The 18,524-nt window shown below is 39.7% G+C and overlaps 1 protein-coding gene across 1 annotated transcript in view; it reads right to left on the bottom strand.

The window, feature by feature from the left end:
- The window catches only part of cacng8.S (calcium channel, voltage-dependent, gamma subunit 8 S homeolog), a 40,169-nt gene that overhangs the window by 13,688 nt on the left and 7,957 nt on the right, over positions 1 to 18,524 (bottom strand). The window contains exon 2 of the mRNA XM_018228260.2: positions 1,729 to 2,291. Coding sequence (XP_018083749.1) covers positions 1,729 to 1,951 — 223 coding nt within the window. The 5' untranslated portion in view covers positions 1,952 to 2,291. The remainder of the gene's footprint in view (positions 1 to 1,728; positions 2,292 to 18,524) is intronic.

Genomic DNA, 18,524 nt, shown 5'->3' with positions numbered 1-18,524 from the left:
TTAAAATTGCCTGGCAAGTGTTATTAACAAGAGCGAATGCCAATAGATGAGTATTTTGCAAGGAAAGGGCTCCTTTAGGATGGATTGCAGCCCGGCACAAACCGCTGTAAATCATTCCTGTGTTACAAGCAATTTGAATGACTGATTTAAAGGTTGTTATCTGTCCAAGCCGGCTGCTAGGAAGGTGGCTGGATCAACAAGAACGCATATATTAAAGGTCAATACAAAGATGTGACAAGTGAATATGCAAATCCAGAATGAGGCTGTAAGAGTGGAATATATATATATATATATATACATATATATATATACACATGCACAATTTATCCACACTATTTCCAAGGCCCTTTCAAAAGTGAATACGTATTGCTACAGACTGTGTGGCTGCAAGGGCTTCCTTAAAGGAGAATTTATATTTCAAACTTAAGCTTAAACTTAGGGGTCGTCACTAATTTTTGCGCCCAAGGGGTTTCCTTCTCCTTCAAGGGTAGGACTAGAAACAACATGGGGGCTCCTCACCACTCATCTAATTTACAGTGCAAAATGTGCCATGATAGGTAGTAGAACTATTCTTTGAGATTAGTAGAGTTCCTCCTATGCCTATGTTGTTTCATGTGATCCGTGGCCTAATATTACAGCTATATCTCAGTGCTTAGCTAAGACATAGCCAAATGTTATCTTGTGATATAGACATAGGTATAGACCAAGAAAATGCCTCATCACACATGGCACTGCTTAGTGTTTCTCCTAAACGCAACAGGAAAATATCATGAGGTTCCACCACCTGCCCTCTTTATCATTGCCCCATTTCCCTTGTTCATGCTTTTCCCCTTTACTAATGGCAATATTGTCTTCTTCATCAAAATGGGAGGATATATAGAGCTAACTGGTAACTGGTTAAGAAGGAAAGTACATTTAAAGGAAATCATCTATGGTCCATTTGTTTGGTTCTTACTGGAGTAGTATACTAGGAAAAAACATGTATTCTGTGATAGGTTGTTTGCTGCTATTTCCATGGCACCCTGTCTGTGTGGGAATTTAAACAAAAGGCCCATAAAAAACTCAATATACTAAGGCTGTGGCCAGATGGGGCCTCCACAAATCCACAGGCTGATTTCAGCCCCTGAATCTTCTTCTATGTTCGCATCCCGAAGCTTTGTGTCGGCTCCAACATGAACACATTGTGGATTTCGGCTCAAAATGCAAATTCTTGTGTTTCGTCGCTGAAATCCGCCCAGTGTGTTCTGGATCCGGCACAAGGTTTCCAGACATGAACACTGGAGAGTATTCTGCTAGAGGTTGGGTCCTGAAATTGGCCTAGGGATTTTAGCAGGCTGATTTTGGCCCCATCTGACCCTAGCCTAATAGATAAAATACATACAGAACAATTCTAAGATTTCCGTTGGCACATATTTTTTCCTTCCATGTTACGCTGACTAGGGATGGGCGAATCTGAGCCGCTTCGTTTCACCAAAAACGCGCGTCTTTTTTTTTTGACGCACGTCGCCATACAAGACTATGGGCGTCATTTTAGTGGCGAAACAAGGCGAAAAAATTTGCCCATCCCTAACCCTGACTGCGATCACTTATGTTAAGGGTTTTTATGGGTTATATTTCCTTTGTTCATGGAATCATGGAATCATGGCTTCATGATAAAGCTGTAACCAGTTTGTGGAGGAATAAATGTGAAGATGGTATTTGAACAATTTTATAAAACAGCACAATTACCTTCCAAGCAGCAGATTCTCCATAGGCCAGAATGAGTCAGCCCTCCAGGATCCTTTTTGTCCTTCTGTGGTGTTTCCTCACTAGAGATGTTAGTAGTATTGCAGATGAAGGCTCTGGCATAAAGCCAGTAATCTGTCCCTATGGCGATTGTCATAAGCCCAAAAGCAGCAAAAGCTCCCACTGTGGTCATAAGAATCTGGACCCCTTTCTCACACCACTCCATTCTGCCCTCATTCCACCTCTTCCACGACTCCAGGGTGACAGGCTAGGGGGGTTCCAATACAAAGAAAATGTGTTTCGAGGAGAAGAAGCTTGTTGACTTCTCCTTGGGTCTTTTTTTTTATTCTATTCTTTGGTTGTTTATCTCCTGCTCTTTTTTCCTTTTCTTTTTGGCTTCGGATATCAGCAGTAACTCAGGTGTTTTTGCCAAAGGACAAAGGGAGCCACTGACTCACCCAGGATTATCTTCTTAACAAGCCCTAGATTTTCTTCCATTGACTGTCTATAATCTTCTCTGTACTTCTTGACATCAATGGGATGAAGATACAGCTAGCATCACAAACCTGAGAAATTCAAGAATTATAGGATCAAACTGTCAGTTTCTACATTCTTTTAGTGACATTTTACAGAAATTAGAATTTTCATTTTGAATAACATTTATAACTTATATTTTGGACAAAGTATGCAAATTTTGGGATATGGGCAGGACAAGATGTGACAGTAACGCTACATCAGTGTTGCCCAACTTGTGAGGGGTCATACAGTAGGTTGAAGTCACAATTTATGGAAAAAAATGGAGTCAAACACAGTATGCTTTGGCCTGGGCTCAACGCAACTAAACAACTATAATCTAATGAATAAATACAACCACTACCAAAAGACCATAGACACTATTTCTGGACATGAGTGTAGCAGCTTATTTATCTGCAAATATAGCTGAAAAGATAGAAAAAGTCATAGAGAAGCATAAAACTAGAGGGTTAAAATGCTTTCAAGGTATAGATCTATTTAGCTATATTATAATTGGCTAATTTATAACATGTGTTTTGGAGTATCTAGTAGAATTAAGTCAAAGACAACTGGACATGACCATGATGTAGTTTGGCGATTAAGGGCACCAAAGATTCTACTTGGGGTGCCCTGGACTGTTTAAAGGAACAGCCAATGGTATCCTAATCCTTTACTCATTTCTAGGAACCCTCATTACACTCTCCTCATTACAGGGAGCTCATGACTAGGGGTTATCTAATAGGCAGAGTTCTCAAGAAGTATAGATGGTGGACCCTTTCCAGTTATGCTACAACAAAGGCATTGTTAAAGGGGCTGCTTTACTTTTAGTAAGATATAGAGAGCTATATACAGGGATTTCATGGTCTATTATTCGTGGTGTTATTTAGCTTTGCATTCAGCAGCTCTCCAGTATGCAATCTGGTTGCTAGGGTCCAAATTACCCTAGCAACCATGCATTGATCATGAATAAGAATAGGAAAGGGCTTGAATAGAAAGATGACTAATAAAAAGTAGCAATAACAAAACATTTGTAGCCTTACAGAGCATTGGGGTCAGTGATAAGAGTCAGAAGAAGAAGGCAACTAATTTAAAAACTATAAAAAAAAATGAATGTCCTGTTGTTAATTTATTTTCTTGCAGAAGGTATAAATATCTAAAAACATAATTCTCACAGTAGGTAGAGGTAAATTGGTAAATATATGAGTCTCTTTAATCTCACGCCCATCAATTGCTGATGGTTGATGTGTTTATGAACAATGTTTGAGATATGATAGCTGTAGTCATGGGTAGTGATGGGCGAATTTGTCCCGTTTCGCCAGAAAATTTGAGGATTTCCCAAGAAATTCAAACAACGGCGTATAATTTGCGATATGTGAATTTTGATGGCCGCGTCAATTTTGATGCCAGCGTTAAAGTCAATGGGCGTCCGAATAATGTTGATGTGCGACGGTTTTGTCGCATTGACTTTTCCGGCACGCTTCTAAAATTCTTTGATTCTGGCAAATTTTCGCGGCACTTTCGTGAATTAATTTGCCGGCAGGAAAAAGCAGAAGTTCGTTGCGAATTCGCGCCTGGTGAATTCATTCACCCATCACTAGTCATGGGATTAAGGGAAAGAACATAGTTCATTTATTATGTTAACAAAGCTATGGCCGACCTTCACCCACAATGAGGGAGAAATAGTGTTTTTGTTCTTAATTCTCTGGGTGGGGAACAAGTATTTAGCATTCAAACCTTCTTTCATACAGTCTGCCTTAAAGGTTCACATATTTTGCACAGAACAATAAGCCATGAAACGCAGTCTTTATGGATGGTTTTAGAAGGTCACTATGCTCAAATACAGCAGTCTTCTTTTCAATAAAATATTTATTGCACTGCATCGTAAAAGACTGGAAGCAATAAAAGCTTGTGGCCCGTACAATTTGGCCTGCGGATTCTTTATAGCTCCCAATATTTTATATAAAGTAGCTTTTTAAACGTTGTCCCAAACAAATCTCTGACCTTAAAAGCAGTGCCAGAAAAAAAGTCCAGGGCAAAATGCTTACTGGATATAATGACAATATACAGTATCTCCCAGAGCACAGGAACATATGGCTGCTGTAAAATAAAGGCAAATGAATCCTGCTTAGATGAGGCAGAACCAATCCTGTAGATCAGGAGGATGACATTGGAGCATCTCCCAAGCACAATTCTGCTTTACAGCGCCGTGATAATTACCAAGGTACATTGGATTTCCAATAAAGTGAAAACGACGAGACACAGTCTTAACCATTGTTTGAAACATTTTTATTTGAGTTAACAGTTTGAGCTCCAGATGGGCCTGGCAACTCAGTCAGCTGATGTGCCATATACCCTTCTGCTACCTAAGAAAACAGATGTATTATTTAACTCACAGAGAAGGCTGAAAATTTCTATATGTATAAAAGGAGCAGGTCCTATGAGGTGGTCCTATCTCATCTACTGATCCCATTATAACATGTGCCAATATATAATATGAACCAATATTAATCAAAGATGTTTTTAACAGTAACTAGCCTGCATCCTGCTTAAAGTGCTTGCCGCCCCCTTTAAGCACCAGAAATGAAATAATTCTAAGTTTTTGTGCAATTGCGTCCTACTAATTTAAAAAAATGCATGCCTATTAAGGTCAAGCACAATGGCGTTAGGAGCAACTCTACTGGCTGCTGTGAGGGTTTGGGCTTTTCAAATAATGTGTTAATTATGTCATGTTCCCCGGTGCTTAAAATCTTACCTACTGAACAAACTACAGTTCTGTAGAGGTAATTGCAAGCACAGGTCCATCCATTTTGATGCATCAGCCGCAATTGCGCCAGGTGCTTCTCCTCCTGATCATGATGCAGTTATGTGCAAGAAATGCTGAATTCTTGGTAAAAGAAATGACATATTGCATCTGAAATTGCATTTGAGACACTGCACTTGTCTTCACAAATTAACCCTTTTGTGGGCAGGTTGCCATCTTGATTGTAATAGTTTTTCCTACTGAACATTTCTTCTACATATTAGTGATGCCAAATGGGCTACTAGTTGCATTGTGTGGTGCCCAACTGACCAGAATGAACCAAGTCTGATCTTATCAGAATAGAACTGGCCATCCTATTGTTTGGAATTTAACTATATTTCCGTCTTTTTTTTCCCATACTTTTTCATCCAATGGTCCTGTATTATCTTCTAGAATTGGGGTCTCCAACCTTTTTACCCATGAGCCACATTTAAATGTAAAAAGGTTGGGGAGCAACACAAGCATGAAAAAAGTTCACGGGGGAGCCAAATAAGGTCTGTGATTGGCTATTTGGTAGCTCCTATGTGGACTGACAACCTACAGGCAGTTCTCTTTTGCAGTACACCTGGTTTTTAAGCAAAAACCCTTGCCAGATATTCAAAAATAAGCGTCTGCTTTGAGGCCCATGGGAACAATATCCAAGAGGTTGGTGAGCAACATATTACTCACAAGCCACAGGTTAGGGCTCACTGTTCTAGACCATAATAAATGATATCTTAAATAAAAATTTATGTTACAAATAAAAAATAACTGCCACATACTAAAAAATGGGCAATATAGACTATTGCTTATCTCAATTGTCATGTGTCAAACAGATGCCATCTGGAACCAGTAATTATTAACATATTTAGATTTAAATGCTGGCAAACGAAATATATGCAGAAGAACAGAATTGAATAAATGAAACTACAAAGTTTGATGTACAAAAGTATATGGTCTCTTTCCCATACTTGCCTATATGTGCAAAGAGGTTCATGAGTGGTCTAAGGAATTACTCTGCAATGCCTCATGCAAGAACATGGTCACTTTCATTAGCCAATAATAGGTAGTAATAATAACACATTTAATTTTAATTGCCTTGAATCAAAAGAAAGCCTTAGAAATATGCTTCTGCAGGGCACGGCTATGGGCTGTCACATGAGTCATGTTGGAGAACTGTGAGTAAAGGCCAGAGTATAGACTTGAAGGCAATGTAAACATTATCAATCCTGCATTTTGATCATTAAACCAGTGTAGATGCCACCTTAACACCATCGTTGACATTACTGCCTCATAGTGCTCGATTCTTGGGTTCAGTCCTGACCAATATTCTACATTTGTATGTTCTCATCTTTTGCATATGGAGCTTTCCTCTGGTTCCTTTAAGTAATTGAAGCAATTTCTTTAGAGTCTCCTGGATCTAAGGTCTAGTGTAAAGAAATTTAGCTGTATGACAATATCAAGTTCCTTACAAATTAACACTTGCCTAAAAAAACCTTCCCATGCCCACTTGTTGCACAACTGAGTGTGAGTATGGCTCAATGCTTGAACCTGTCGTGTTGACAGGCTACAAGGAAGCTCTATACTTGAAGGGAACGTAAGAGAAGAGCTTTTATCTTGCACTGAATGACTCTACGTCTAACAATACAGCATTTCATTTATCAGCTTGAGTTTCATACTGTATATCATGTCTGTACTATTGTACGTACCTAACTGAATTATTTGTTATAACAAAACATTAGTTTGCTTGGGTGTAAAAAAAAGGGCATTTTAAATGCAACTATATATTAAAAATAATCACAGCGAACAATATCTCAAATTTGTCTCACTACTTTATTCAAGAGACGTTTATTATTCCTGATGTCAATATCAAGTTGCCTAGCAACCAAATACAGTAGGTAGTGCATGCACAATGCAAGGAACGCTCCCGGAGCCCACATGCAGCATTTATAGCAATTCAATAGGCAAGCAATGTGAGGCTATAGCAATGTAACTTCATACAAGAGTGAAGGACAATGTAATAGTATAAGGCTACATTAAGTTCCAAAATACTTTCTGACCATCATTTGGACAATGGGAATGTTTGCTGCCAACTTTTAACATGTATATTTTCCTTTTACTTGTGGCACCCATACTGGAGATGGAATAAAGAAGTATTCATGGAATACTTGTTGTAATTAAAGGGATACTGTCATGGGAAAAACATTTTTTTCAAAATGAATCAGTTAATAGTGCTGCTCCATCAGAATTCTGCACTGAAATCCATTTCTCAAAAGAGCAAACAGATTTTTTTATATTCAATTTTGAAATCTGACATGGGGCTAGACATTTTGTCAATTTCCCAGCTGCCCCTGGTCATGTGACTTGTGCCTGCACTTTAAGAGAGAAATGCTTTCTGGCAGGCTGCTGTTTTTCCTTCTCAATGTAACTGAATGTGTCTCAGTGGGACATGGGTTTTTACTATTGAGTGTTGTTCTTAGATCTACCAGGCAGCTGTTATCTTGTTTAGGGAGCTGTTATCTGGTTACCTTCCCATTGTTCTTTTGTTTGGCTGCTGGGGAAGGAAAAGGAGGGGGTGACATCACTCCAACTTGCAGTACAGCAGTAAAGAGTGATTGAAGTTTATAACATGACTTGGGGCAGCTGGGAAATTGACAATATGTCTAGCCCCATGTCAAATTTCAAAATTGAATATAAAAAAATCTGTTTGCTCTTTTGAGAAATGGATTTCAGTGCAGAATTCTGCTGGAGCAGCACTATAAATGGATTCATTTTGAAAAAAATTTTTTTTCCCATGACAGTATCCCTTTAAATACCAAATCTTTCCATAATGCAAGTCAGCGAAGGTTGTCAGCAGGACCATGTAAAAGTGGCATCTGCCCATTAAACTTATGGGAGAAAGTCAATGCCTTGTTCTACTGCTCATCACTTATTCAGCTCATCAAAAGATGACCTTTGCAGACATATTGGATTGTTCACTTCTACGTAGCTATTGGATAGACCTGGAAAATGCTGTTGATCCACGACATGCATACGAAGATGCCTAGTGTTATGCCTCTATTAATAGGGGATGCTTGCCTCTTATACTTGAATAACACATCACATCAGCACTGATTTCCTCAAACCATAACTTTCTCGCACCTCTATGTATTTTTATGTAAATAGACTACCATATAAGGAAAAAATATTCACAGCAACCTTCTTTGCAATCGCTGAAAATAGCCCACACGGAGACAGAATTGCTTCTATGCTTTACAGTCGATCAATAGAACAGTACAATGTGCCACTGCCCATATGATTACATAGTCACTAATTGATGCTAATTTTCAATTGCTGTCCCAGTTTGTCTTAAAGGGGAAGTAAAAACTAAAATCGAATAAGGCTAGAAATGCTGTATTTTGTACATGAACTTACTGCACCACAAGCCTAAAAAAACAAATAATTTATGCTTTCAAAGTTGGCCACAGGGGGTCACCATCTTGTAACGTTGTTAAACTTCTTTGCAAGACCAAGACTGTGCACATGCTCAGTGTGGTCTGGGCTGCTTAGGGATCATCATAAATGATCAAAACAGCACAAGTCAAATAATATCTGCCAGAAGCCGATACAGCAAGACTGATTAATAATGAGAATATACAGACTGCACTGCGTCCTGTGTTGTCATGTAATCTAATGTGGATTTTATAGTTTTTGTATTGTTTAATACAAACTTTCTCCAACTCTGCGAAACCAGTGGCTGCAGCAAAATAATCCTCCAAATAGAATCCCAGTTTATCTGTATAAATCTGGCTCCATGATCTTTGTCCCTGCAGCTGGAGTTGGAAACAGTAATGAGATGTAAAGGCAAAAATAAATCCAATACAAATCTCTACACAGTCGCCGACTGTTCTACAGGAAACAAACAAAGCTGCTTGAGTTCTGCATGGCTGGGAAGTAAGGCGGGGGCTCTCCCTGCTGTTCATAAGTATGATTGTTTCCCTGCAGAGCAGTTAGGGACCGTCTGACAATTCCTATTCACAGCAGTAAATGAAGGAAGAATTTCACTGCATACAGTCAGATTTCTTATAAAAATGGTAGACATTTTTTATTAAATTATATTGGAGATAGGTTTCTTTTTCATTAAAGAAAGTAAAAATGGCATTTTATTTTTTGCCTTTACATGCCTTTTAAAAACTACCCAGTATATTGCTGGCCCTGGTGTTAACCGAGTGTATTCATTGTGATGTGCCATACTCACCCTGCCCAGTTCAACAAAATATCCCCCATAGTCATGATGTATGCAGGACCTACTTGGTGGGGTTCAGGGTACAGAGAAACCTCTGTACTGTCTATTTATGGTATATAATGATACCAGCGGTGGTAGGGTAGGAAAAATCCCTTAATTTATTCAACAGGCAGATGTGATCTAATGGTACATGTCATGATTTTATTTAACATCAGGGTGGATTATGATGACACATCTGTCAACAATTGTCCCCCCATATCCACTATTATTCTGTGGCCCATATCCACTATTATTCTACTCCTTTATCTCATTTGTCATTATTATCTTCTGTAAGTGAAAACAGTGATACCCAGCCAGTGGCTTGTGAGCAACATGTTGTTCATCAACCCCATGGTTATTGCTAGTGATGGGTGAATTTCTCCTGCTTCACTTCGCAGAAAAAACTAAAATTTTATATGAAATGGCGAAAAATGCCTGAAACCGGAATTTTTTTGACAATTCAGGTGACAATTCTGAAGCCAGCGACAATTCTGATGCACATTTAAGTCAATGGGTGTCTATTAATTATCACTGGTGATTTTGCAAATTTATTCCCCGGCGGTGAAACCTGGAAATTGAACACAAATTGGCGCCTGCCGAATAAATTCACCCATCACTAGTTATTGCTCTTAGTGGCCTCAAAGCAGTTACTTATTTTTGAATTCCATGCTTGGATGTAGGATACAGAGTCTCCTGTAGGCTGCCAGTCCACATAGGGGCTACCAAAATAGCCTTGTTTGGCAGAGCCTTATTTGGTATTTCCAGGGACATTTTTTCATGCTTGTTTTGCTCCCCAACTCCTTTTACATTTGAATGTGGCTCATGGGTAAGAAAGAATGGCCTGCTCTTGTGGCTTACTACAAGAGAATGCCAGTGGTTGTAGGTTTTCAACCAGTGAAAAATGAAGGCTTACACAATTCTGCAGGATAATGCAAGGGGCGTCCAAATCTTGAGGAACCCCCTGAGGAACTTACAATGAAGAGATCTTTCACCATCCATACCACCTGTCATTGACTTGAAAATGGCTAGTAGTAATCTTATGGTAAGGGTGCAAGGCGGAACAATGGCTTATATCCTACATTTTTCCTTGTTATGAGCTAAACGTGGACCTGCCCGAAGATTAGACTTCCAGTGTATAACCAAGGGCCACATGGGTTTCAAAAACTAGCAGCAGGCTGATTTTGTGAGAAGGTTCATAGTAACAGGCTACAACATCCATTCACAAGTCACCTAGATGGTGTCTAAAGAAGATGACAAACTGCCTATGCCTGTTTGAATCTCCCAGTTAACAGCAAAATGGATGTTAACCATCCATGGATTCTTTATCTACTAGACGAAAACCCAATGAGGTGTTCATTGATTAACAATATCAAGTGTGTACAAACAAATAATTTATGAGCAGGACCAATTTCACAAACCATAAGCTGTCTTGTTTAGAAATCAAAGCATCTAAATAATATCTTGCAACCATTTAGACATAATCAATAAGTGAATAATGAAAGTTGATCTCAAACTCAACCAATTTATCTTACTCTGGCATTGCATTAAGCCGATATTCAAAGGCAACTTCATTTGTTTTCTAATTAAAAGTCATGAGTGACAACCGCTAAGCAGGATTTGTTTAACTCAAGATCCAGATCTATTATCATTTATTGATCGAAAGAAAATAATCTTAGAAACTTTTAAAAAACTCACTTTATTGTAGACATGAGCGCGGCATCTGAAAGTATCTTAACTTAACATTTGAAATTGAAATGTGAAATTATCAAGAACAAAACTATTCCACAAAAACAAAGTACTGCAGCACTTACTGGCTCAATAAAACTACATTTAAGTTGGTTTACAATAGCAAGATCACAGACACATGAAAGCCTTATCGGTCTGCTGCAAAGCTGGCAACACGTCATGGATCAAGACCTAAGCAGCAGATGTACTGATGATAGTTGTGTTCATCCTCACAAGCCAGGCTCACTTACAATTGCCCATCGCCCAGTCTTGTACAATACCTTTAAGTTGTATATCCAACATCTCTATGGCCTTGGAGGGTCCCATCGATTAGAGCTGAACTGTCCAACTGGGAGCCCATGGGGCGCATGCAGCCTTCTAAAACAATTTTATGGACCTCAGACTGCTGAAGTGTTCCACAGACCTCATGGATGACATTATTTTATTATAAGCCTGAGCCTGAACATTTACTATAAAGAATAATTGGTCTTCTGTATAGAAACAAGTTAACAGCAATTTACAGGGTTGCCACATGCCTGGCTTTGAATTGAACAGTTCTGTTTTTCTTGAGACCGTTCCAAACATAACTTAGCCCAATATCTGCCTCTGATCTCACAATCCTGCCTCCACATGTTACCCAGATGCACCCAGATGTCATGAACACACCTCCATTAATCACGAATTTGCCCCCATTACTGTACAAGTTTTTACCAAGACCCCTAGCTGCACACTATTCCTTTCAGCATAATGGTACAACTAAATTAACCCACACAAATATCTTGAAAATAACAGTGTCTAGAGCCAAATATCCATCACATTGCCCCAAACATCTGTGTACCTGTGCTAGCAGCCACCATATTGCCATATATACCTGAGCCAGCAGCAGCTAATTCCTCATATTGCCCCCAATCTGTACCTGTGCCAGCAGCAGCCAAAAAATCCACAATATTAAGCCCAAATATATACTTGTGCCAGCAGGAGCCTAAAATCCATCATATTGCCCCCATATATGTATCTGTGCCAGCAGCTGCCAAGAGGGAGGTGGGAAGTGATTTTGCCCGCAGAACAAATCATAGGAAATAGGGTGTTGGAACAGGTTGTTTAAAAAATGTAAAAACTATTAAAGGCCAAGTAAACCAGGGTTTAAAAAAAGGAAAAAAATCCCTTAAAAGTGTGCCCCCCATGATTATGCTCTAGGCGGGCGACTGCTCTGCCTACCCCTAGTTCTGGTCCTGCTGGTTGGTGTCATTTCCAGTGCGGCATGAGAGTGAAGTGTGACAGTGACATAACTATAGAGGAAGAAGAGCCCCACCGACATGGGGGAGGGGTGGGTCTGCTTCATCTATTCAGGGGGATTATAAGGGGGTGCTTGCAAATTATTTTTACAGAGAGGCCTGGACTGGCAAAGTTACACTACTTACTCATATGTCCTATTCTTTCAATATCTCAACTGCACCACCACTTGGCTTGGAGGCGGAGGAAGCTCTAGGATTCAGTAGATGAAGGACAAGAGGTAAGAGGAAGGCAGTTGTGCCAAGTGCAACTATACAGAAGGGGCAGATTTACATAGGGTCGAATATCGAGGGTTAATTAACCCTCGTTATTTGACTGTCGAAGTTAAATCCTTCGACTTTGAATATCGAAGTCGAAGGATTTACCGCAATCAGTTCGATCGAACGAAAAATCGTTCGATTGAACGATTCGAAGGTTTTTAATCCATCGATTGAACGATTTTTCTACTACCAAAAAAAGCTTAGAAAGCCTATGGGGATCTTTCCCATAGGCTAACATTGAGGTTCGGTAGGTTTTAGGTGGCGCAGTAGGGGGTCGAGAGAACACAAAGTAGGTTCTGTTGTACAACTGGCCACATCAGTACATCTCTCACCCTATCCCTATTCTAAATGTTTTACACCTACAGTGTTTACTGCTCATATACATTGTGCAAGATAGATCCTTATCGATAGGCCCAAAGAATACATTCTGACCCAGCCAAATGCGCTTTATAACGGTGACAAAACGAGGGCAATTTGCAACAAAACAAAGGTATCTGCCACACAGCGAGCTGCCATTCCTGCTCCGTCACTGTCTCCTGACTGTCACTTGTGTTACTGAACTCTACTTTATCTGATACTGGACTCGAGCCAACTGTGCCCCCGAGGATGAAGATATCTGAAAAGAAATGGGCTTTTCTCAAAAGAAAACCATAAATAGCATTTCAGACATGGAACCTCTGTGTCTTTAAGGGGAATAGATCTATTATTTTTTCTACTTACTGGTATGGGATCCATTATCTGGAAACCCATTATCCAGAAAGATCCAAATTATGACATGACCATCTCCCATAGGTGCTATTTTAATCAAATAATTCCATTGTATTTCTTGTTCTCAGTAATAATAAAACAGTAGCTTGTTCTTGATCCAAAATAAAATATAATTAATCCTTATTGGAGGCAAAAAAGCCAACTGTGTTCATTTATAGTTTAATCAATTTTTTTTTATAATAAAGGTCTGGTGAATCGAGTTATGTAGAAAAACCCCATGTCCCAAACATTCTGGATAACAGATCCCATACCTGTATAAGATATGCTTTTTTTACTGTTATGTTATATTTAAAAATGTATTTTTAACTTGGTATCTAGGAATTAAAATGAGCAAATGGACTTTAAAATAAAATGAACTATTATTGAGATTCAACAAATTCCCAAAAAACGCATCCATATTCTAATCAACAGAGCCACCATGAGTAATCATGGGGCCCCATACTTCCAAGGTAGCAGGGCCCTTCCCCCTGAATACTGCTACACTGTTTCAAGAGACAGAACTAGAGAAAAAAGGTATAAATATATTCTTTTTACTAGTGATGGGCGAATTTGCGCCGTTTCGCCGGAAAATTCGCAAATTTCCTGCAAAATTCACGAAACGGCAAAAAATTCGCGAAACGGCGCCGGTGTCTCGTTTTTGACGCTGGCGCCCATTTTTGACGCTGGCGTCCGTTTTGGCTAAATTTTTTTTGACGCCGGCTATTTTTTTCGGGCGAATTTTCCCGGACGTTTTGTGTATTTATTCGCAGGTGGCGAATCGCGCATATTCGCCCATCACTACTTTTTATCAATGAAGAAATCCTAGTATATCTATTAAAAAGTAATTGACTTGAAATGCTCTTGCTGAATGTCCTTAGACACATTGGGCCAAATTCAATTCAAAGAGAAAAAGTTTTACCACGTGAAAACTCATGAACAAGATTCAAATTGAGATTAATGATGGGCGAATCTGTGCTGTTGAATAATTTGCGAAACGCATTAAAGACGATGGGTGTCAAAATCATTTTGACACGAGCGACAATTTTTATATGCACGACTATTTGGTCCAAATGCATTAAAATCAATGAGCGTCCAAATAATTTTGACATGCGACAATTTTTATGTCCGAGATTTTTCGCCGGCGACCTAACGGCACAATTAATTTGCTTGCAGCGAAATGCGGAGATTCACCGCAAATTAGTGTCTGCCGAATTTATTTGCCCATCACTATTTGAGATGCAATTCAATTCAGAAAACGTATCTCACTGTTTATCATGTAAAAACTCTATTGGTCTGTGGGAAAAACTGTAACTGAATTTTGAAGAAAAGTTTTTTCTCCTCAAATTGAATCTCATCACTGTTTTTTCACATGATAAACCATGAGATAATTTTTTCTCCCTGAATTTAATCTGGCCCATTGTTTGGAAAGGCACATGGGACATTTACAGCAGCATTTTGTAAGCATTTCGGATAATTAAAATACAAGTCAATGGGTGTGATTTTGGGCACATTGCTCGTTCTTAAAGAGTGACCTTTCAAGTGCCCAAATGCTCCCCAAGAGTCATTACCCCAAAAGCCATATTGGAAACAATAAATCAGAATACACATGCATCCAATCTGTAATGACGTCAAATGAAGTGTCATTTATTGGCAAAGTGTCCAACATGTGCTCCAGAGCCTTCAGGCAAAGCAGAATCCTTGTGTTATTTTACATGTGGCATCATTAAAATGTTCCCCCAGAGGGATTAAAGCAAACACAAGTATGGGATGGGACAACAGTAAATATTTTGAAGCCATTAAAAAAATTCTCTTGCTCTATACTGTAGAACAGTGATCCCCAACCAGTAGCTCGTGAGTAACATGTTGCTCACCAAACCCTTGGGTGTTGCTCCCAGTGGCCTCAAAGCAGGTGATTATTTTTGAATTCCTGGTTTGGAGGAAAGTCTTATTTGTATAAAAAAAACAGATGTACTGCCAAACAGGGCCTTCTGTAGGCTGACAGTCCACATAGGGGCTGCCAAATGGCCAATCACAGCCCTTATTTTGCACCACCCAGGAACATTTTTCACACTTGTGTTGCTCTCCAAGTCTTTTTACATCTGAAAGTTGCTCAAGTGTTAAAACGTTTTGGGGAGCCCTGCTGTATAAGTTTACAGGGGCAATATAGACCCAGGCTTAACGTGAGCTTGATAAATAGTGGTCTAGCATGTCCTAGAGCCATATTGCACCCCATAACGCACAGCAACATTGCAGTTTGTCCCTGTTTTTTGCACTTTTTTGCACTGCAACCTGCCCTGAAGTTTGTAAACGACCCCCATTGAATACCAAAAAACAGCTCATCTTGCCACGCCAAATGCAGTATTTTTGCCAGAATGTATTAATGTTCAATAACATGCTATGTTTCTTAATAGTAAACCAGGCGCCCAAAGCCCCATTTGCTTATAAAGAGCCTATTGGAAATTCCATGCACATCTATAACTCTCCTGCGATCTTGTTGTGCACTAGCAAGCGCCTTCTGATTCAATTATGCTGCATTAAAATCACTTGCAGTCACCTGATTTGACTGACAGTTGCAAAATCGATTTGACTGGAGTTTGCAGCCAGGCAGTTGCAGTAGCAAAGAAAATATCAATTGGCCAAATGTCTTGCATTATATACAATATTTGTGAATGGATTCTCGGTGCTTTGTGCCTAGTCCAAGGCTATTGCGAGGGAGAGAAGAGACGCAAACATGCACTAGAAATTCATCAATTTGCCTTTATAGTTGTGTACTTAGCTTATATAACTCAGTATACAACTGAAAGAGTACTTGGTAGTAATTGGAAAACACTTGCAACTGGGGTCTGAACTGGAAATACGCTGCTAGGGGCACAAGTGTCAGTGGGCACAAGGCAGTCCCATCCCTACCTCCTGCCATTGGGCCATTATAGAGCACAGAGATCTGCTGCAGTTCAGACAAAAATAAAGCAGAGCAAGAAATACACACTCCACTCCAAATACAAAAGTGTCCCAGGCTGATGAATTATTATTATGGACCAAGGTCACTATATTGCATGTCAAGCTGGATACCATATGGACGTGGTGTGGGCATCCCCTGGTGTGCCCTTATCCTGCATAAAGAATTACTACTCAAGCACCTGCAACTATTTCATCCCTGAATCAATCCTTTTATAGCTTTTTGGAATTTTTATATACAAAACCAGCTCTAATCCCATAAAGTCAAAAGCTGACCAATTGGAATTTTAAGCACGGAAACATAAAAACTCCGAGCATTAAATGTGGCACAGCAATAAACATTGACTGCAGCTGACCCGATTGAGAAAAAGACCTCGGTGTATAAACCCCAGGCCCGTCGCCTTCGGACACAATTTAAACAGTACAATAAGGGGCCGATTCACTAACTTCGAGTGAATGATTCGAAGTAAAAAAACTTCGAATTTCGAAGTGTTTATGTGGGCTACTTCGACCATCGAATGGGCTACTTCGACCTTCGACTACGACTTCGAATCGAAGGATTCAAACTAAAAATCGTTCGACTATTCTACCATTCGATAGTCGAAGTACTGTCTCTTTAAAAAAAAACGTCGACCCCCTAGTTCGCCATCTAAAACCTACTGAACTCAATGTTAGCCTATGGGGAAGGTCCCCATAGGCTTTTCTAAGCTTTTTTGATCGAAGGATATTCCTTCGATCGTTGGATTAAAATCCTTCGAATCGAACGATTCGAAGGATTTAATCGTTTGATCGAAGGAATAATCCTTCGATCGTTCGATCGTACTATCTGCGCTAAATCCTTCGACTTCGATATTCGAAGTCAAAGGATTTTAATTCCCAGTCGAATATCGAGGGTTAATTAACCCTCGATATTCAACCCTTAGTGAATCAACCCCTAAATGTAGGCAAAATCAACTTTTTATTCCGCACCCACCAATAACGACAGGTGGCTCGGGACCCTTGCCCCAAACCTGTAGCTTGAGGTGAGGATACAACCAGAAAAAAACGAGCACGCACTCCTGGAGCCAGCCTGTGAAATTAAGACAAATTACACGTCCTAACGCATACCTATGATTACATATCAGCAGATACGAAATGCGTTAGGACATGTAATTTTAGTAACATGGAATAAACTTCACCGGCTGGCTCCAGGAGTGCATGCTCTTTTTTTCCTTTTGGAATTTTTAGCAAATTCTGTTTCTCAACAAAATTTTATTAGACACTTCGATTAAACATAGTGACTGAGTTTCAATTGCAAAGCTCAGTGTTGTTTAAAAAACTCACTTTTTCAGCACTGCAGGGAGACCAGGATGGTCCAAGTCACTAGTGTGACGCAATTGCGCTCGCTGCACTAGAAGAATTGAAAAAAACCTTGAAAAACTGGTTTTGCTGCCCTGGTAACTTACAGGGTACTGTCGTCTGAGGCGAGCTTCTCAACTCATTACATCAGAGCCCTGCCCTGAAACATGACCGTCCCGACCCAAACATCAACAGCCGACCCAATGTCGGACTGGGACACCAGGGGCCCACCAAAAACCTTAGACCATGGGCCTACTCTCAGTACTATTATTCTTCCTCTCCTTGTTCAACCTCTATTTTCCTAGTTTCTTTTCTTTACCTACTATAATCTATTACAGGTATAGATTCCGTTATCCAGAAACCCGTTATCCAGAAAGCTCTGAATTACAGTCCCATAGACTCCATTATAATCAAATAATCCAAATTTTTAAAAACGATTTCCTTTTTCTCCGTAATAATAAAACAGTACCTTGTTCTTGATCTGAACTAAGATATAATTAATCCTTATTGAAAGCTAAACCATCCTGTTGGGTTTATTCAATTTATTTAATTCTAGTAGATTTAAGATATGAACATCCAAATTACAGAAAGATCAGTTATCTGTAAAACTCTAGGTCCTGAGCATTCTGGATAACAGGTTCCATACGTGTATTCCATCTATTTAGCCTCTTTGTTCTCAAATAAATAGGGAATGGCCATGAAATAGGCCAAATGTTTAGCAGCAGGAAGACGCCCTGATACCTGGGCCCACCAGGAGTTTTCCTGATATCCCATTGGGCCAGACCAACACTGGGCCGACCCCCTGACATCACCAACCCAACCCTGATATCACAGGCTTGCCCCCAACAAAGGTGCCAACCCTAGCTGGCAGTGGTAAGTGGGCATCCCTTTTGATTGGCTTGCACATAATTCAGTGCCGCAAGGT

The sequence above is a fragment of the Xenopus laevis genome, chromosome 7S (genome assembly GCF_017654675.1).
Source record: "Xenopus laevis strain J_2021 chromosome 7S, Xenopus_laevis_v10.1, whole genome shotgun sequence".
In the NCBI taxonomy this organism is placed as follows: domain Eukaryota; kingdom Metazoa; phylum Chordata; class Amphibia; order Anura; family Pipidae; genus Xenopus; species Xenopus laevis.
The sequence above is the reverse complement of the archived record's forward strand: the minus strand, read 5'-3'. Positions and strand labels throughout refer to the sequence as shown.